Genomic DNA, 20,372 nt, shown 5'->3' with positions numbered 1-20,372 from the left:
CGCCCCGGCCCGCCCCGGCTCGCGCTCTGCGCTTAGCCCGCCGGGCGCCGCAGCCGCTCCGGTCTCCCGAGTCCTCCGCGGGCGCCGAGCCCGCCGCGCGGAGCCCATGGAACCGGCGCGGGGCGAGCTCCGTGCGAGCGGCGGGGCCGAGTCGCTGCTGGGCGAGCTGGAGGTGCGGGTCCAGGACGTGGTGAGGGTGAGCTCGTGGTGGGAGCGCCACGGCGTGGACTGCGCCATCCTCGCGCTCAGCCTCCTCGCCTTGCCACCCGGTGAGGGACACGGGGCCAGGGCGATCAGGGGCCCGGCTGGGATGGGGGCGGTGGGAGGCGGGGGAGGGAGACGGAGAGGGCTGGGGGGCGGCGGGGTGGGGTAGACGGCGCGTGCCCGGGACCCCGGGACAGAGGGTCAACCCCGAAAGTCTAGTTGGGGTGTCCTGCCTCTGTCCCCAGAGGAGCCCTGATGGCGCGAAGGGCAGTGGAGGAGAAAGTTGAGCCGAGTCAAGGAGAGGCAGGGAAGCATGAGGTGGCCTGGGGAAGGAGAGGGTGCTCCAAGGGGACACCAGGGATGGGGTGAGGGGAGTGAGAGGGAGGATGGAGCGTTCCCTGCACTTCTGGCCTGGACCCCCCACCATGCCCTCCACACCATCACTCCTCTGGCTGGGGCGCAGAATCAAGACTCCCAGCGTCTCCTTGGTGAGTGAGTGGGGCTGTTTTGTCCCAAATCCGGTAGAGAGAGCCAACCCATGCCCCTCAGGCCATCATGGGACCTGCTTCACCGCTGTCTGTGGCAGTCCTCAGGACTGGGCCCGCTTTGGCCTGGGCTCCCAGGGATGCGGGCTGGGTTGTTTGGGCCCAGATCTCCAAGAACCAGAGAAAGGCCCTGCCCTTACCGCTCCCCTTAACACCAATTCTCCCTTCTCCATGCAGGGTTCCTGTGCCTGCGCTCTGAGAATCTCCTGGCCTTTGCCCTGGGCATCACCATCCTGGGTGTGTGCCACTACACACTCACTGTCAAGGGCAGCCACCTTGCCACTCATGGTGCCCTCACCGAGTCCAAACGCTGGAGCAAGATCTGGGTGCTTTTCTTTGTGGAGGTGAGCCTGGGACTGGGTGGGAGCAGCTGCTGGTACTGTGTGTGAGAATCTAGGTGTGTGCAGCTGTGTGTGCCCTCGAGGGCCGGCAGCTGCAGCTGTGGTCTGTGGGCCCAAGTGTGCAGCCTTCACTATGGTGGGTGTGTGTCTGTGTGTGTGCACGTCCCCAAGCCCTTGAGGGGGTAGAGGGCTGCATGAGGAATGATGAGTATTTAACTGTGGCAGCCGATGTGGTCTGAGCACCCGTTTCTCCTGGGGGCACCGGCTCGCCTCTCTGCAGCCCTGGGCCAAGGGTGGTAGAGCTTCCTCCTCCCACCAGGATGCCTGTGGTTGGCAGGTCCTGGCTACACCTTCGGGGCCTCCTGGTTTTGCAATCAGGGTTTAGGATGTGAACCACAGACCAAAGGGCAGGGAAGCAGGGGACTGGTGTCACAGCACCCCAGCTCTGCCATCTCAGGACACCTGACAATGGCCAAGCCATCCTAGAAGCCCCCTGTTTCCCCAGGGCTGTACCAGGAAGGCGCCTCCTCTTTCCTGACCCTTGGCCCCCCTGCTTCCACTGCCTCCCCATGCTGCCTCAACCTATGGGCACGGTCAGGAAGGCAAAGGTTTCTGGCCAGGTTGCCCTTCTCTGTGGACTGGTGTCAGGCCTTCCAGTTCTTCTGAGAGCCCCTTCCCTCCTTTCCAGGCGGCCTCTCCCGTGGCCACCCAGGTCCCTTATGAACTAATATGAAAGCTGGTACCAGAAACAGCCCTTTTTTGCCAGGAACTGGTTACCATGACCAATTAACTCAATTATTAACTTTTTTAAAGAGCTTTTATTTATTCATTGGCCGCGCCTCTTGGCATGCGGGATCTTAGTTCCCCGAGTAGGGATCGAACCCGTGCCCCCTGCAGTGGAAGTGTGGAGTCTTAACCACTGGACTGCCAGGGAAGTCCCTCAGTTGTTAACTTTTAATAAAGTTATATAACTTTATAAAACTCTACGTAACTGTACATACACACATACACACACACGACGTTTTATAAAATTATACTGCATCGGTTGGGTGAGAGGAAGCATTTCCTACCCAGAACTCTCCATTGCTCTCATTTTCCCCAAACCCATCTCTTCCACCTGCACACATTTCTTTTTCTTTTCTTTTTTTTTTTTTTTTTTTAGTATTTATTTATTTACTTGGCTGCACGGGTCTTAGTTGCCGCTTGCAGGATCTTTTTTTTTTTTAGTTGAGGCATGGGAACTCCTATTAGTTGCGGCGTGTGGGATCTAGTTCCCTGACCAGGGATTGAACCCAGGCCCCCTGCATTGGGAGCTTGGAGTCTTAGCCACTGAACCACCAGGGAAGTCCCTTGCATACATTTCTAAAGTGCCAAGGACAAGGGGGAACCAATGGGTCCTCAGGGTCCATTTCAAGACACTCTCCTTCCCGGGGACCCCTGGGCACTGGTCCCAGCCAGACTCTAAGGTGCAGGCCCAACCGGGGAGCCAGGGTCAGATGCCCCCTGAGTTTGTCATCACAGGCAGGGGAGGAACCGGGCATGTTAGGCAGTCCCATGGGACACGAGAGGGAGGGTTAGCTCTGTGTGGATCTGACAAAGCTGTACTGAGTCCCAGGGGCCTGGGGGCAGCTAAGAAGGAGGAGTCTTCCCAGGCTCCCCAGCAGGAGGGCTCCAGGCGAACCAGAGCGCGTGGCCCACCCTGAAAGACCCAGGCAGCCTGGTGGCTGCACCTCCTCTTGTCCCCTGGGACCCAGGGCAGTGGCCTCATCTTTGCCTCCTTGTCCCTTTAGCGCCTGGCACAGGGCTGAACTCAATATTTGTTGATGATGACCCTGCAGGTGATGGGGGGACAAGGTCCAGGGAAAAGCCAGCTGCTGGAGGGTCACAGCCTAGAGGTGGGTGAGCCCCCCCATGGTGGAGGGGGCTGGGCTGCCGCCCCCGTGTTGTGACAGAGGCTGTTATGCTGCAATCAGCTGTGGGCAGGTCACAGATTTCTCAGGTGGCCAACCTGAGTGGGAGGCCTCCACTCTTGCACGCCCCCATCAAGGCATGGCCCTGGCCACCCTCTGGGGAAGATCCAGCTCCCAGTGAGAAGGAGGGGTGGCTCTGCCTCCTCAGCCCATGGCATGGCGGGGCGAGTGGAGGCCTGGGTCTTGTCCGCCAGGCAGGGGACAGCGTCAGGGGCACTTTGGACACAGTGGCTGCCTTTGGACCAGCATCTAACTGTTAGTTTCCTCACCTAATAAATGAGAATAATGTTTCCTCCCTCATGAAGCCAGCATGAGGATTAAACGAGACATCCTAGATCTTCATTTAGGGTTTGGGCCTGACTCTTCAATGTTTGCTTCGAAGTAACAAGTTTCTTTTTTTTTTTCCCTCTGGAGGGAACACAGTCAACTGCAAGGAAAGGGTTAGTAATTTAAAAGAAAAATTTATTTATTTATTTATTTTGGCTGCGCGGGGTCTTAGTTGTGGCACTCGGGATCTTAGTTGAAGCATGCGGACTCTTAGTTGCAGCATGCAGGATCTAGTTCCCCGACCAGGGATTGAACCCAGGCCCTCTGCATTGGGAGCGCGGAGTCTTACCCACCAGACCACCAGGCTCGTCCCAGGATTAGTGATTTTTGTTGTTATTTGTTTTGTTTTCTCTGTTAGCGGTTTATTTTTAACTGAAAGGTTGACCAACTTATGCAAAGCTCAGTGGACGTGTGTGTGTGTGTGTGTGTGTGTGTGTGTGTGTTGAGGGGGCTGTTTGTTCAGGCCCTGGACCACCACCTGTCCTTTGCATCACGCAAAGGACCAGCTCGCGACATGCAGCATCTCAGCGGACGACCTGGGACCCTCTTGGATCCCTGGCTCTCCCTGTCTGCCACGTCCTGTTGTCTCCCTGTAATCCTCCTCTTGTTGGCTGCCTGTGCTTTTCCCAAACCGTGACCCTCAGGAGGCAGCATCACTATAGAAGAATCTAGTCCGCTAGTTGCAGCCTCAGGTGTCAGCTGAATGTCACTGCCTTTCCTGGGGCAGCCAGCTTTTGCCTGGTTTGTCTGAAGGTCTGCTGTCAAGGGCTGGGGGTGAGACAGGTCACTGTGACCCATCAGATCTGAGGGGAGGAGCTGGCAGGATGGACGGGGTGGCTGACATCCAGGTTGCTGTTGTTTCTCTGCAAAAGTATCCCAAATCATACACCAGGAAGTTCACCCACACCAGGATGAACTTCCCTCTGGACCCATTTCCAGTCTACACCAGAATGTTCCATTTCCCCTACTAGTGTACTTCTGACTGTCTACCTTGCCCACTGATCACCCTGGCCTGGGCTATGTCATAGGGACTACTAGTTATATTCTCGGGGACTGTCAGTCATATCCTTGGGGACTGCCAGTCAAAGGCCACAGGAATGTGGGGGGCAGGCTGGGGCGGGCAGGCCCCCATGTTTTAAGTACTGAAGCTTGGGAAAGATTTTTTTTAAATTTATTTTATTGAAGTATAGTTGATATACAATGTTAATTTCTACTATACAGCAAAGTGATTCAGTTTTCCATATATATACATACGTACACACACACAGATTCTTTTTCATATTCTTTTCCATTCTGGTTTATCACAGGATATTGGATACAGTTCCCAGTGCTATACAGTAGGACCTTGTTGTTTATCCATGCTATGTATAATAGTTTGCATCTGTTAATCCCTAACTCCCAATCTATCCTTCCCTCATTCCCCCTCCCCCTTGGCAACCACAAGTCTGTCCTCTATGTCTGTGAGTCTGTTTCTGTTTCGCAGATAAGTTCATTTGTGTCACATTTTAGATTCTACATATAAATGATATCATATGGTTATTTTTTTCTCGTTCTGACTTACTTCACTTAGTATGATAATCTCTAGGTCCATCCATGTAGCTGCAAATGGCGTTATTTCATTCTTTTTTATGGCTGAGTAGTATTTCATAGTATATATATACCACATCTTCTTTATCCATTCATGTGTCACTGGGCATTTAGGTTGCTACCCTGTTTTGACTATTGTAAATAGTGCTGCAATGAACATTGGAGTGCATGTATCTTTTCGAATTATAGTTTTCTCCAGACACATGCCCAGGAATGGGATTGCAGGATCATATGACAACTCTATTTTTAGTTGGGAAAGATTAACTCCTGCAGTCAAGAGGGCTTTAGGGACTCCCTTGCAAGTCACTCACTATCAAGATGTTCCCCTGAGTAGGAGGGAACAGGCTGTACCAGTTACTAAGCTCCACTGTGTCTCAACTTCAAACCCTCCTTCTGAAGTCAGCTTTGTGCTACGGGGGTGGAGTCACAGATGGTCCACAGAGAGCACAGGCCAGCTCTGCCCTGGGGGAGGGGTGTCACCCAGGGAAACGCGGTCACCTTCGTTCCAGTCCCGTGTGGTGGTGGTGGAAACAAAGCCGAGAACCCCCAGCCTAGTCATGATGCTCGAACGCTCCCTTGCCACGAATTCAGGGTGGCTCTTATCCTCTGGGCTGCCTCTAATCTTTGTTTGGCCCCTCCCGCCCCCCGAGAGGTGGTAATCTGAGTTTGCACCGCTGTGATTTTTAAGTTTTTTAATTAAAAGAATTATTTAGCAGGCAAACTCAGATCTGCAGTACAAAATATACTTTAAAAAAAATAAAACCTTTTTATTTTTGAAAAAATTATAGATTCATAGGACATTGCAAAAATAGATCAGAGAGGACAGAGGTCCAGTGGATCCCTCACCCAGTTTCCCCCAATAGTTCCATTTATGTAAATGTCATTCAACAGCAAACCCAGGACGTTGACATTGGTGTATGTGTGTGTGTTTGTGCCATTTTATCACATGTGCAGATTTGCAAAATGTACTTTTAAGGGTTCTTGTGGTGATGCCAACTCCTGAGGGTCTCTAAAAGCCTGCTTCTGGGTGGGCTTGCCCACTGGCCCCCAGAGGCCAAGGACCCAGGAGCAGATCAGGTGGTCGTCTGTGGGGGGCAGCACTTAGTCTGAGGAGTGTCCCTGGGGGAGGGGCTTGGAGAGAAAAGGGTGGGGCTGCTCCCAGGGGCCCAGTGCCTGCCCAGTTGGAAGGGGAGATTGGAGGGAGGCTGGGTTTGCTGCGGAGCTTTGGGGGCTGAGACAGTGTTGGTCCCAAATGTCAATAGTGCCGAGAACCCCTGGTGAGAGTGTCCAGAGGAGACACTGCCAGGACAGGGCTCCTGATCCCAGGCCCAGAAGCAGGAAGGTGGCTGCAGGCTGAGCAGAGGTACAGATAAAGGCATGGATCTGGGAAGAGCATAGTGCATGAGGGACCCACAGAAACCTGGAGTCACTAGAATCTCATGGGGACTCTGGAGAAAAGGGGAAAAGGAGGCCCATGGGCCAAGCAGAGGAGCTGGGAGCTTCTAGGGACGAGGCCTGAAAAGGGAAAGAATTTCATGAGAGCCGCTTGATAGGATCAGACCCGACCACATCCAGGCCGCTCCCAGCAGGATGAGGCACTCCAGGCTCCTCTGGCTTCCGCCCTCACTGCGGCCCCTCTGTTATCCGAAGGTGCTAACACATCACTGTTAGCGGGAGAGCCCGCGTGGTACCCGAGGACTCGCGCTCAGGGACTTGTGTTCTCACTGAGTAGGGCTGCCAGATGTAGCAAATAAAAATCCAGGATGCGGGACTTCCCTGGTGGCGCAGTGGTTAAGAATCCGCTGGCCGATGCAGGGGACCATGGGTTAGAGCCCTGGGCCGGGAAGATCCCACATGCTGTGGAGCAACTAAGCCCATGCACCACAACTACCGAGCCTGTGCTCTAGAGCCCGCGAGCCACAACTACTGTGCCCACGAGCTACAACTACTGAGCCCGCGAGCCACAACTACTGAGCCCGCGAGCCACAACTACTGAGCCCGCGTGCCACAACTACTGAAGCCTGTGCGCCTAGAGCCCATGCTGTGCAACAAAGAGAAGCCACCACAATGAGAAGCCCGTGCACCTCAACAAAGAGTAGCCCCCATTCGCCACAACTACATAAAGCCCGTGCACAGCCATGAAGACCCAACACAGTCAAAAAAAAAAAAAAAAATCCAGGATGCCCAGTGAACTTTAGTCTTCAGATAAACAAGAAATGCAAGCACTGTTTGGGATATATGTCTATAAAAAATGATTGGTTGTTTATCTGAGATTCTAATTTATGTGGGTGCCCTATACTTTATCTGACCAACCAATCGCTGAGGCCTGTGGAGCCTCAGAAGCACCCCACGACCCCGCAAACTCTGAAGCCAGTGTGAAGGGGTTGCTCAGCCCTGGGATCAGTGAGAGAGGGTCTGGAGGGAGGGATGGAAGCTGGGCAGACTCCAACCTGGAGTCCCTCCTGCCTGAGGGGTGCTGCCGCTGTGATGACCCCCAGCCCCTCTTTCTCAGCTGGTCTGTGCCTGTGGCCCTCTTCTCCTGCCCCATCTCTGGAGTGACCCCACCCTGCGCCGGGCCTTGAGCTGGAAGCTTGGCCCTTGTGTTGATGCCTCCTCCTCCGCCCACTCCTCACCTCCCCCAGTGGCCACACCTACAGCCTCCGGCCGTCACCTGCCTCGTCCTGCCCCTCCCCTTCCAATCCAGTAAAGTGACCTATTTGAAACCCAAGTTTGTGTCATAATCTTATAATGATGGTTTTTAATCCTGCAAAGTATTGTTTGTGTAAAAGATAAAAGAGGAGAATATTAGATAACGACCTTTGGCTGCTGGCAGAGGTCTGAGGATGCTTAAGTGAAAAAACAACTAAATGAGTGAATGAGAGGCCTGGGCCTCTGATTTTAGCTTAGAGGGGATGTCCAGAGGCATCATACCGACATCCGCCCCGCACACACTCTGGCCACTTGCAGAGCCTGAGTGCGGCTAAGAGGTCTAGGCTCTTAAGTCTTCCTGAGGGTACAGAGGGTAGCAATATCAAGAAGCTTCTGGAACTTTCTCTGGGTCTGGATGGGAAATCCTCGTGGGTGAGACCTGTGAATAATCCTGTGCGGCGGGATCATCTGTGGCCCGTGGCTACCTCCTCCCGCCCCTTGATGGGTGCAAGTGAGACACACCGCAGTCCGTGTCCAATCTCTCCTTCTCCCAAACCCACCGCGTTCCTTCTTCTTCTGGAAAGAACATCTAGATGGGAGGGAGAATTCCAGTCTCACAGAAACAGCCTCAGATCTCTTCTTAGTTATATAAAAAGGCAAAGCACACAGACTCTGGAAGCCTGCGCTGAGTCACAAATCATGTGTTACGTCAGACCACACAGGTGGCCCATCCCCGCCCCGGACCCCATTCCCAGGTCTGGGCACGTGGCTGAGCACCTGGCCCTACCAGGCCCCTGAGGGTCAAGTTCTTACCAGGCTTGGTAGGGTTCAGGCCCCAGGTCGTTTCTGGCCTTGCTGCTCAAAGTGCGGTCAGCGAGGAGATGTGGAGCTTGGGCCAGAGGGGAGAGCAGATCGCTGCATTCAGCTGACATTTCTTGAAGAAAGAAGCAGACAGGATCGGCCCTCCGAGCAGAAGTATGAGGAAGGAGCAGTTAAAAACAGTCGCTTCTTCTGGTTACAGAACCGTGAGATTCAAAACACACTTGCAGGCCTTGGAGAGAGGCAGGCTGGCCTCTGAGGAGGTCCTGGCAGACCCCGGCGGAGGCCCCTTTGTTGAACCAACTGCCTGGCCCTCTTGAGCAGCAGGTCCTTCCAGACCAGCAGGCCTGGAAGAGACATCACTTTAACTGACAGGCTACCTGCCCACCTTCTGCAGCCTCCCCCAGGTTCTGTCCCTTTGCAAGGTTCCGAAACCAGAGATGAAACCCACGCCTCTGCGGGTTCCATCATCTGGGAGCAAAGCGCCTCCTGTTTTTGTGAACTCCACACCGCCACTGAATCAGCATTTACCTTCACGTCCTCTGCCTTGAGAGGGGCCCGTACTGTGTTGCTTTGACTGTCTTCCCCTGTCTGTTATGGAACTGCTGTTGTGACATCATATCCTACTTTTCGGCTTCATTTCGTTCCAAGGGAGAGAGTCTCTGCAGACAGTGGGAAGACAGTGTCGTTCCTTATCTGTCTTCTCGCAGTTTTGTCTCTTCTGCCTGGACTCTAAGCCTGGGTTCATGCTCTGTTGCAGTGACTCACCCCAGGGGTTTTATGCCTTATCTTGGATGGAACCAGGGTTCAAATCCCACTTCTGCCACCTACTTAGCTGAGTGAGCTGGGGTGGGCATGTGGCCTCTATCTCAGTTTCTGCTTCTGTCAGCTGTGAATAATAACAGCACTGATAATAATAATAATAACCCCCCCACACCCTGCCAGGCTTAAGATTAATGAGTTACATGTGTAATGTGCAGAATGCTGAACACTCAACTGAGTGTGTTCTGCTGTCTGTATGGGGCTCACAGTGACTGGCATTGGGAAACCCTTCACGTCCTCCTGGAAATAGGCAGGCAGCATCTTCAATAAAATTAGCAACATCTTCTGGCTTGGATAAAATACTGGAAGAGGCTGATGGCTGCATGTTCATTTGCATATATTTGCATAAGAAACACCTTAGCGCCTCTTTTACATTCAGAATGACTGCTCTTGGAGTCTGAGCTGCTGCCGCCGCTCACTGCCAGCTTCAGAGAATCCCACAGTGGGTCACGCCAGGGAAGAGTCACCCCTAGGAAGAAGTGAACTCTTGGTCCTCACCGGGGCACCCTCATGGACAGTTCAGAAGATGGCCTTTCTTCGCCCCCAGGCCACTCCTGCACCCCTGCCCCCACTGCTGTGGGCCCCAAATGCAAAGCAGTGTTAAGAAGGTACAGACGTTTCAAAGATAAACCCTCACAAAATAAATGGCAACACATGCCAGGAGTTTTACCTGCAGTGTGTCCGATCCTCAGGCTTGCAGGCTGCAGTCACGGGGGGCTGTGCACGCCAACTGATTTGCACGCCAAGTGGACGCAGTTGCTTTGACTGGCTGCCACTCTGTGGTCGTGGATCCCTGAGAGTTGATGTTCAAGGCTGATGAGCTGTGGGTGGAAGGCAGGAAGGCCCTGGAAATGCGTGGTCTGGGGAGGGAGGGTGTTTTCAAGGCTCCGAAGATCCTGCTTTGCTCGCCTGTGCCTGATACAGACCCCAGCGCCCTTTCTGGCTCCCTCCCCTAGGTATGCACGTCCTTCACTGCAGAGCACGCCAAGTACGGACACGTCAAGATGCACCATGGCTACACCAACGTGCTGGGCCTGGGGGACTCAAGCACGTGGAGGCTGCCTTGCCTCAACCGCTACGTCTACATGTTCCTCGCTCCTCTCTTGATCCCCATCATAACCCCACTGGTGGCTGTCGGTGAGTATGCCAGGGCTGGGTCCTGCAAAGATCTGGTTCCCCCTTTCCTTCCTTCCTCTCCTGGCTTCATGGAAGAAGTGAGAAGCCCTGAGTTGAGACCAGACAGAAACTTTCTGAGACAGCCAGGCAGGGTGGAAAGAACCTTGGTCCTGGGGCCAAGTCTGGCTCTGCCACTTACTGGCTGGTGACCACAGGCAGGTAACCTAACCTCTCTGAACCTCAGGTTCTTACCTGCTCCTCAAAGAGGGTGTGAAACAATTCCACGTATTATATGAGGGATCTAAAGTAGTCAGACTCATTGAAGCAAAGAATAGAATGGTGGCACCAGGGGCTGAGGGGAGGGGAAAGTGGAAAGTCCCTGTTCAATGAGCGTGAAGTTTCAGGTTTGCAAAATGAATAAATTCCAGAGATTTGCTGTCTAACACTGTGCCCAGAGACAACAGTACTGTACCGCACACTTTAAACCCATGTGGATAAATCTCATGTTAAGTGTTCTTACCACAGTAAAATAAAATAAAAATTTAAAAAACTCTGAGAAGACTAGAAAGTTGCATGGGAAGGCATCAAATGCCTAAATAAATAAATGAATAACCTTTACTCTTTCTATTGGATATACAAGCCTCATTTACCATCATCTTGTTGTCTATTTAATAATCCCTGATCATGTTATAAACATTCACTTGTGTTATTGTTTACTAAATATCTTTTTTTCTAAAAAAAAAAAAGGATGGTGTGAAAGCATAATGAGGTCATAGATATAAAAATGCTTTCTAAATGCCTCACACTCTATTGCATGTTATAATTTTTAGTATCATAGGAGCAATATCATACGGTGGAAAGAGCAGGGGCGAGGGGACAGCCAGACCTGGGCTCAAGTCCCAGGCCACCACTTACTACCAGACTGACCTTGGTCAGGTTGCTTACTGCTCCGTTTTCTCATCCATTAAATGGGTGAGAACAACAACAACGAAAATACAAAAGGGAATTCCCTGGAGGCCCAGTGGTTAGGACTCGGTGCTTTCACTGCTGGGGCCCGAGTTTGATCCCTGGCCAGGGAACTAAGAATCCTGCAAGCCGCGCGGCCAAAAAAAAAAAAAAAAGAAAAGAAAAGAAAATGGGCGAACCTACTTTTCAGGGCTGTGTATGGACGAGCTGAACACCTAGGTCACCCTAGTTGGCACTATTGAGCCACCAGGGAGCCAACTCACGTCGGATCGGAACCTCGCTGACCCCTCCCTCTATCTCTTGCCCCTTCTGGCAGAACGGCTGAGAGAGGTGGAGCTCGGGACAGCCCTGCGGACGCTTGGCCTGATTTCCCTGGGCCTTTATTCTCACTACTGGCTGCTGCTGAACGTGTCTGGCTTCCAGAGCCCCAGCTCAGCCCTGGTCTGCATGCTCATCACCAGATCCCTGCTGGCCCACCCTTACCTTCATGTCAACATCTTCCAGGTGAGGCCTCCCCTACCCTGAGTGCTTGGGGGCTACAGGGATCACTCTCCAGGGTCCCTGGCGCAGGCTGGACCCTAGGTTCCGGGGGGAGAGAGAGGCCACCTGAGGAAGCATCCCTCCACCTCCCCTGCCCACCCTCTCTCTTCCTTTCTCTCTGTGGGTCATCACAGAGAGTTTTGGTCCCAGGTAAGGAGCTTCTCTTCAACACCGGCTGCCCTTCACACACAGATCAGAGATTTATTAAGAAGCTTCTATGTGTAGGTTACTAGACTAAGCTCTGTGGAGACACAAGTGAATAGGACCCCAGCTCCTACCTCCAGGGCTCTTACTGTGATAAGCCCAAGGGCCAGCGCAGAGGTCCCAGCACACACGTGTCGAGGCAGGCGGATGCAGGAGCTGGAGACGAAGGTCTTCATGGGGGGCCAGCAGCTCAGCACTCAGTTCTGGGCCATTTCCAGGGATGGTCAGCTCCCTGCTCCCGGGACAAGTGAAGACCCCAGGTTAGAGCATCCTGCATATGACCATCCCAGCACTTACCACGCTGCCATTAATGACTGAATCCCATGACATAATCCCATAGTTGTGCCCCATCTGCTTGTCCTGCTAGAGCAGAAGCTCCCGTTCACTTCCACATCCTCTAGACCGAGGACAGTGCCTGGCAGAGCAGGCGTTTATACATCTTTGTTTTTTTTAAAAAAATGCATTTATTTATTTATTTATTTTTGGCTGCGTTGGGTCCTCGTTGCTGCGCACGGGCTTTCTCTAGTTGCGGCGAGAGGGGGCTACTCTTTGTTGCGGTGCACCGGCTTCTCATTGTGGTGGCTTCTCTTGTTGTAGCACGAGCTCTAGGCACGCGGGCTCAGTAGTTGTGGCTCTCGGGCTTAGTTGCTCCGCGGCACGTGGGATCCTCCCGGACCAGGGCTCAAACCTGTGTCTCCTGCATTGGCAGGCGGATTCTTAACCACTGTGCCACCAGGGAAGCCCTGTACATCCTTGTTGAATGAAAAAATACACAAGGATGCGCAAACTTGATCTTGAACCATGAGCAGGATTTTGGTGAAAAAAAGCAGAGAAGGGTCTCTTTGGGATGCAGGCACAGGGACATGAGGGACGTCGGTGGGCAGTCGTGGGCTTAGAGGACCACGAGATCCGAGAGGCACCCAGGCCAAGCCCTTCATTGCACAGATAGGGAGAGGGACCCGGAGACGGGCGAGACTCAGCGAGGGGCACAGACAGGGTCGCATCGCAGCTGGGTGGAGGACCTCAGCTTCCTCACGCCTCTACTGGGTCCTGCTGGAGTGGGAGGTGAGGAAGGCGGCAGGACCCACGGTCCCCGGATGCTAGCTGAGGATGCCTGAGGCAGGGTGGGGAGGCACAGGGCTGCCCAGCCCAGCCCCAGGGCGTGACGCTTGTGTCTGTCACAGCACATCGGGCTGCCCATGTTCTCCCGGGACAAGAAGCCACAACGGATTCACATGATGAGCCTGGGGGTGCTTAACCTGCCCCGGCTGCCCGTGCTGGACTGGGCGTTCGGCCACTCCCTCATCAGCTGCCACGTGGAGCACCACCTCTTCCCCAGGCTCTCCGACAACATGTGCCTGAAGGTAGATGAGGGTCGGGCTGGGGACGCTTGGATGAAGAAACTATCTCAGGGTGGAGGGGGAGTCACCTTCGGGGTTCTCTAACCAACTGGCCTGGTCAGAGGTTCCCAGGAAGGTCAGTCCAAGGTACAGGCAGCAGTGTGGGTTTCTGACCAGAGACACCTGGTTTTCTTACTAGCCGTGTGGCTCTGGGCAAGTTAACTGAATGTCTCTGAGCCTCGGCTTCCTCATCTGTAAAATGGGACTAAGTAGTGCTTACGCTGACAGGCTTTGAGGATGAAATGAAGAAATGGATCTGAAATGTTGGGCCCTCCGTAGGTGTTTGGTGAAAAGGAGCTGTGGTTTATCCCCCTACGCAAAGGAGGACTGTCACAGATTCGGGAGCTCCAGAGAAGGGTGCTGGGGAGAAGCCCTCCCTTTCCCTTGCCTGCTGGAAATGGGAGGCGGGAATTCTCCAAGCCCCTCAGCTCCTCCGGAGCATCATGGGACAAAACAGACAGGAGCGGGGGGGGGGGGGGGGGGGGGTGCGGGGGGGGCTGGGCAGAGGAAGGGTCCCAGTGGGGATGGGCCTGCCCACAGCCCCGGCTCAGCGGCCCCTCCTCCCGCCCACCTTCTGGCAGGTGAAGCCCGTGGTGTCCCAGTTCCTCCGTGAGAAGCAGCTGCCGTACAACGAGGACTCCTACCTGGCTCGCTTCCGGCTGTTTCTCCACCACTACGAGGAGCTCATGGTGCAGACCCCTCCCATCACAGAGCTGGTGGGGCTGCAGTGAGGGGCGGGCCGGCGCAGTCACCCCGCTCTCCCTTCCGGGCCCACCCCCGGGGCTGGGAGGGCGCGGGCCCTTGCCCAGTGGGTGCGGCTAGGTTGCCTGGAGGTGGGCAGTGAGACGGGGAGCTCATGCTGGGGGCCCGGGGGCCACCTGCCCTGCTTGCTTTTCCGGGTTTTGAGGAATACCTGGAGGGAAGGAATAAAGGTGGCTGGGCATTCCGGTCAGTCTGGACCTCAGCCAACTTCATCTCAGGACTGAACAGCCGGATTCCTCCCCTGCTCGCTCTGAGCCTTGGTAGGGCTACAGGACGGGGGTAAGGAGGGGCCCTATGGAGGGGGCGGGCTAGGCGGGGACACCGGGAGAGAAGGGTCCACTCCCTGGTGCCAGGGAGCCCCACACTTGGCCACTGCTGCTTCCTGTGCCCTTGAGATTCTGGCCCCTATGGAGCCCTCTCCCCAGGGACCACGAGGAGAGGTTACCTTTGGCAGAGACCTTCCTAAGCTTTCAGCCCGGAAGCCTGTGCAAGACAGTGGCTCAGCAGCTCCCGAGACCCACGGCATCTGTGAGATCAGAGTGTGTGTTTTGTGGGGAGGGCACTCCCGGCGAAATAAGGGGAGAAAGGGTATGAATAGCCTTGAGCGTGACCTTGGCTAGCTCTAGAAGTCTGCTTTGTTCCATGATGTTTACAAGGGGTGGAAGAATTCTCAATTGGAAGAGAGAGAAAATTACTGGGAGGGTCGCTGAGGCTGGAGAGGCGTTCCGGGAACAGGGTCTGGAGGTCAGATGGCCTTAGAGAGGAGAGGAAGGAGGGGAAGGAGAGTGTGTGGGGGGTGCGGATACACGAGCTGGGGGTCCAGGGCTCGGCTCGGCTGTGAAAGGATGGTCTGCAGCCTGGGAGCGAGATGGGAATATAAGAGAACTACTGGTGCCAGCCGCAGGAAGAGGTCCAGGTATGGGGACACCACTGAGATTCAGCCCAAAGCGCGCAGCCTTGATTTGCGAGAGGGCTGGGAGCTGCCCTGGCTGGAGGCTGGATTAGAGGGTGGGAGGAAGGGCCCGGCTGGAGGCTGATGGAGGAACAGAGAGGGAGGCCCAGCCTGTGACAGGAGCCAGAGCAGTTAGTTTAAAATACGGTTTCTCGCCTCAGCACCATGACGTTTCGGCCAGATAGCGCCGTCGCTGGGGGCCTGTCCTGTGCACTGTAGGTGTTTAGCAGCATCCCCGGCTTCTGCCCACTAGGTTCCAGGAACCCAAGTTGTGACCATCAAAAATGTCTGCAGGCACTGCCAAATGTCCCCTGGGGGCAGAAATCATCTCTGGTCGGGGACACGCAAGTCTATTCTGAGCACACAATTGCCTTGTTTTTCAGTGAAGTCCTTGGACCAGGTGAAGGGTGTGGTGACCCTGAAGATGGGGAGGCTAAATGCCAGCACATGGGATGCGCTGAGGGGTCAGAGGGCAGGTGAAGGCATTCTCTAAGCCGGGTCCTATTAGGGAACCTAGCTCTGGTGTGGCCTTAGGTGGCTCTGCTGGGCAGCTGCCACTTGCCCGTCCAGAGCCATTACCTTCTCCTCCACCCTGTGCTCCTGTCCCGAAGCCCACACCTCCTGTCCGGCGCCCTCTCCTACAGCTACAGCTCTCACTACTTCTGAAACAGTCCCTCCTTTTGCTCCTTCCGGGCCTGGGCTGGTAGTGGCTTCCAGCTATTGCTAGCCCTGGAGGGACTTCACCACACCCCGCATCCTGCTACACCTCTGCACAGAGTTCCTTCATTAAACTCTCTTCAGTCAGCCCCTCTGAGCACACTGTCTGTTTCCTGCTGGGAGGCTGACTGATAGAGCAGAGGTTTGGATCCAAGCAGCCCTCTTGGAACGAGGCAGGCTTGGCAGCACCCCCCCCCCCTTACTGCTTTGCTATATGTTATCGCTGCTCTTTTGAAACGCATTAGCGACTCAGACGAGGCCTTAAGGACTGGGAATGCGATTAATCAAACTGCTTATTCTCCACAAGAAAAATGCAACATCAGAAAAGGCCCCATTGCACAGTCCTGGCTAATGATTAAAGCCATCCTAGCGCTTCCCTGGTGGCGCAGTGGTTAAGAATCCGCCTGCCAACGCAGGGGACACGGGTTCGAGCCCTGGTCTGGGAAGATCCCACATGCCACTGAGCAACTAAGCCCGTGCGCCACAACGACTAAGCCTGCGCTCTAGAGCCCGCGAGCCACAACTACTGAAGCCCGCGCGCCTAGAGCCCATGCTCTGCAACGAGAAGCCACCGCAATGAGAAGCCTGTGCACCGCAACAAAGAGTAGCCTCAGCTCTCAGCAACTAGAGAAAACCTGTGTGCAGCAGCGAAGACCCAATGCAGCCAAAAACTAAACAAATAAATTTATTAAAAAAATAAAAATAAAACCATCCTAATACAATCAGTGACTCATTGTTATTGATCTGGGCCTGAGTGGGGAATGCGCTGCAGCTGGAGGCCCTGGTACCAGACTTGGCTGTACAAGAAGCACCCAAGAACACTCCATCACTTTGAAGCTTGATTTTCTGTTGCGCTGGGATTGTGGCTGGGTTTGCGTGGGGCTTGAGAAATGAGGGGAGATGACAAGAGTGAATGAAGCCCCTCTAGGGCTCTGCAGACACCTATGGTCTAATTAACAGAGGTGTATCGGAGGTGATAATGTTTACAATGATGATGATGATAGCTAACATCAATTCAGAACTTACAGCACATTTTCCCCTATGCTATCTAACTTTAATCTTTACAAGAAATTGGTACTATTTTCCCCTCACGTTACATATTGTGAAGATAAGCCTTAAAGAGATTAAACTGATCAATATCATATAGCTAGCAAGTGGAGGAAGAAAGATTCAAACCTGGTGCGTCCAACTCCAGAATTCCTGCTCTTAACCACCAGACATACTACCTCTGGGTAGGGAGCCCTATAGGGCTTGCTGGGGTGTCAGATCCTGAATGTCCTTCTCTTCCTGCCGTCTTAATAAACGGATCATTAAGACAAACTCTTTACGAACATCCATTATGTGCCAGGCACTGTGCAAAGCTCTGGGGATAAAAGAGTGAATGAGATTGGGCCCCAATCTCCTGGAGCTTACCGTCTAGTGCAGGAATTGACAAACTTTTTCAGTAAAAGGCAAAATGGTAAATATTTTGGGCTTTGTGGATGATATGGTCTCTGTCACAACTACTCAACTGTGCCGTCAAAGTGCAAAAACAGCCAGAGACAATATGTAAAGAAATAAGCATCACTGTGTTCTAATATAATATATATATTTTTGGCCATGCCGCGAGGCTTGCAGGATCTTAGCTCCCCAACCAAGGATCGAACCCGGGCCCCGGCAGTGGAAGCGCTGAGTCCTAACCACTGGCCCGCCAGGGAGGTCCTTAAAAGAATTTTTTTTTAATTTTATGTAGTTTTCACATGTCACAGAACATTATTCTTTACAGTTTTAGAAAAACTATTTAAGAATGTAACAGCCATGAACTTACAAAATACAAAACAAATACAAAACAAAAATACAAAAAAAATACAAAAAATACAAATACAAAAACAGGTGGTGGGCAGGATTTGGGCTGCAAACAGTAGTTTGCCTACTCCTGGTCTAGTGGGATGAGCACAAAACACAATGACTTATTAGAAATCAGAGCAGTATTTACCTCTGAGTACCAGGGAGGGGAAGTGACTAGAAGGGGCACAAGGAATTCCTGGGGGTGCTGGCCATGTTCTACTTGATCTGAGTGGTGGTTACATGGTTATATTTCGTGGTGACTCATCAAATAGTACACTTATGGTTTGTGCACTTTTCTGTTCATTGTACTTTGTAAAGAAAAAAATGTTGCCTGCCATTCCAGTTCTATAAGAATCAAGCCATTAGCTACTGCAGTCACCCACTGGCAATGATCCCAAAGGGGAATTCAGGATGGGGAAAACCAGGAAGCATTCTGTGCTTTGGATATACTGGTCCCTAGATAGTTCATTTATATATCTAAGGAAAAATTTCAGTGACCCCATATTCTTGCATCGTACATGGAAAAGCAGTAAAAGCATTAACTCGAGCTGTCTGTTCTTTGTGATGAGCAATACTCTTTTTTTGCTTGACTACATGTTTTTCCCAGCAAAAAAAGTTCATATATATCCTGGCTCCTCCCCTACCTCTTTGGAGTAGTTTCTCAGAGTAATCTGAGAGGCTGTCTCCTAGGCTACAGTCTTCAGTAAGGTCCCGGAATAAAACTGAACTCACGATGTGTACATTGTGCATTTTTCTTTTAGTCGACAACTTCAATAAAAAAAATAATTCAAGAATGATAGGGACTTCCCTGGTGGTGCAGTGGTTAAGAATCCGCCTGCCAATGAAGGGGACACGGGTTCGAGCCCTGGTCTGGGAAGATCCCACATGCCGCGGAGCAACTAAGCCCGTGCGCCACAACTACTGAGTCTGAGCTCTAGAGCCCGCGAGCCACAACTTCTGAGCCCGCGAGCCACAACTACTGAAGCCCACGTGCCTAGAGCCCGTACACCGCAACAAGAGAAGCCACTGCAATGAGAAGCCCGTGCACCGCAACGAATAGTAGCCCCTGCTTGCCACAACTAGAGAAAGCCCGCGTGCAGCAACGAAGACCCAATGCAGCCAAAAATAAATAAATAATTAAAAATTTAAAAATTTATTTAAAAAAAAGAATGATAAAGCAGTGTAATAGGTAATGATGGGCTGGAGTGCTGCAGGGACAAAAAGGGGCCCTAACCCAGCTTGGGAGAGGATGGGTCAGGAAAGGCTTCTCCAAGGATGTGCTTCACAAGAAGGCCCTTGGGGGAAGGGTGGGGGAGGCAGCATCAGAATCACTGGGTCAGATGTGACTACGGACCTGTCATTTAAAAATACATCTCGTTATGATCCAGCAATCCCACTACTGGGCATATACCCAGAGAAAACCATAATTCAAAAAGACACATGCACCCCAACGTTCACTGCAGCACTATTTACAATAGCCAGGTCTCGGAAGCAACCTAAATGCCCACTAACAGACGAATGGATAAAGAAGGTGTGATACATATATACAATGGAATATTACTCAGCCATAAAAAGGAACAAAATTGGGTCATTTGTAGAGTCGTGGATGGACCTAGACACTGTCATACAGAGTGAAGTAAGTCAGAAAGAGAAAAACAAATATCGTATATTAACGCATGTATGTGGAATCTAGAAAAATGGTATAGGTGAACCAGTTTGCGAGGCAGAAATAGAGACACAGATGTGGAGAACAAACACCAAGGGGGGAAAGTCGGGGAGGGGGGGGATAGTGGTGGTGGTGGGATGAATTGAGAGATTGGGATTGACATATATACACTGATATGTATAAAATAGATAACTAATAAGAACCTGCCGTATAAAAAATAAATTAAAAAATACATCTTGTTTCTTGTGGATTTTTTTGCCTTAATTTTGATCTTCTGAAACACTGCATTACAAGATTACTGAGGTTTTTGGCGCCCCCTTAAATTTTGTACTCCAGGCCATTGCCTCATTCGCCTCACCCTATTCCAGCCTGCTGGACAAGGGTGGGAGATCTGGCTCTGCCCTTGGTACAGAGGGCAAGACGCTCCTCTCTGTTCCCTCACCTTTGTAAAGGGGAGGACGATTAAGCAACAAGATCTCCAAGGTTTAAAATTCTCCCTGGCCCAACTTGGACAGCATCTTATCGGGGTCAAACCTGTGTAACGCCCGGCGCCGGTGAAAGGAATGCCCGAAGTCCCGCCTGGAGACCCTTTTTCCAGACTTCCGGACTCTGTGGTTATTACCCAATGAGCGGGGAGGCTCGCTTGAACCTGGCTTGTGATTGGCTGAGATGGAAACGAGCCGGGGTACGTTATCAAATGGGACAGGCGTCGCGTCATCAGCAAGCGACGACAGCTTCCGGGGGTGGGGTAAGTAAAGTAAGCTCCTTTCTAATTGGTTCCTTCTTTCAGGCGGGATTGAAACAGCAATGGGGATTTGCTCTCCTCCAACTCTAGGCTCCAGATAATTGGAGGGAGGGTAAAGATTACGGAGCAATTTATTGAGTCACATACGGCCCGGAAGTCCTGGGGGGCGGGCCCTCAGCGGAAAGGGGTGGACCAGGGGGGCGGGCTTTTCAT

The 20,372-nt window shown here is 52.6% G+C and overlaps 1 protein-coding gene and 1 long non-coding RNA gene across 5 annotated transcripts; one reads left to right on the top strand and one right to left on the bottom strand.

Moving 5' to 3' along the window:
• Window positions 1-20: 20 nt before the first annotated feature.
• On the top strand, window positions 21-14,442 carry FADS6 (fatty acid desaturase 6). Its single transcript, XM_059997892.2, has 6 exons — window positions 21-269; window positions 927-1,093; window positions 10,221-10,401; window positions 11,663-11,850; window positions 13,275-13,454; window positions 14,072-14,442. The coding sequence occupies exons 1-6, from the start codon at window positions 107-109 to the stop codon at window positions 14,219-14,221; spliced, it is 1,029 nt and encodes a 342-aa protein (XP_059853875.2). The 5' UTR covers window positions 21-106; the 3' UTR covers window positions 14,222-14,442.
• On the bottom strand, window positions 3,461-20,009 carry LOC138413889 (uncharacterized). Of its 4 annotated transcripts, none has more exons than XR_011246270.1 (5): window positions 19,949-20,009; window positions 12,165-12,322; window positions 9,935-10,085; window positions 8,437-9,104; window positions 3,461-8,212 (listed from the first exon to the last, which is right to left on the bottom strand). It is a non-coding gene; the product is annotated as an uncharacterized lncRNA (long non-coding RNA). The 4 variants fall into 4 exon arrangements; XR_011246269.1 differs by having other exon boundaries at window positions 3,461-8,557; window positions 8,974-9,104; XR_011246267.1 differs by having other exon boundaries at window positions 3,461-9,104.
• Window positions 20,010-20,372: the final 363 nt, after the last annotated feature.

Source organism: Delphinus delphis, chromosome 19 (assembly GCF_949987515.2).
Source record: "Delphinus delphis chromosome 19, mDelDel1.2, whole genome shotgun sequence".
Classification (NCBI taxonomy): domain Eukaryota; kingdom Metazoa; phylum Chordata; class Mammalia; order Artiodactyla; family Delphinidae; genus Delphinus; species Delphinus delphis.
This window is presented reverse-complemented; position numbering and strand designations above follow the sequence as displayed.

Bases quoted from the DNA above. Each gene is read 5' to 3' on its own strand.
- FADS6 (XM_059997892.2), top strand. From the start codon at position 107: ATGGAACCGGCGCGGGGCGAGCTCCGTGCGAGCGGCGGGGCCGAGTCG. The intron at 1,094-10,220 runs GTGAGCCTGGGA...TCCCTCCCCTAG, and splicing joins GGGTGCTTTTCTTTGTGGAG to GTATGCACGTCCTTCACTGC. The intron at 10,402-11,662 runs GTGAGTATGCCA...CCCTTCTGGCAG, and splicing joins AACCCCACTGGTGGCTGTCG to AACGGCTGAGAGAGGTGGAG.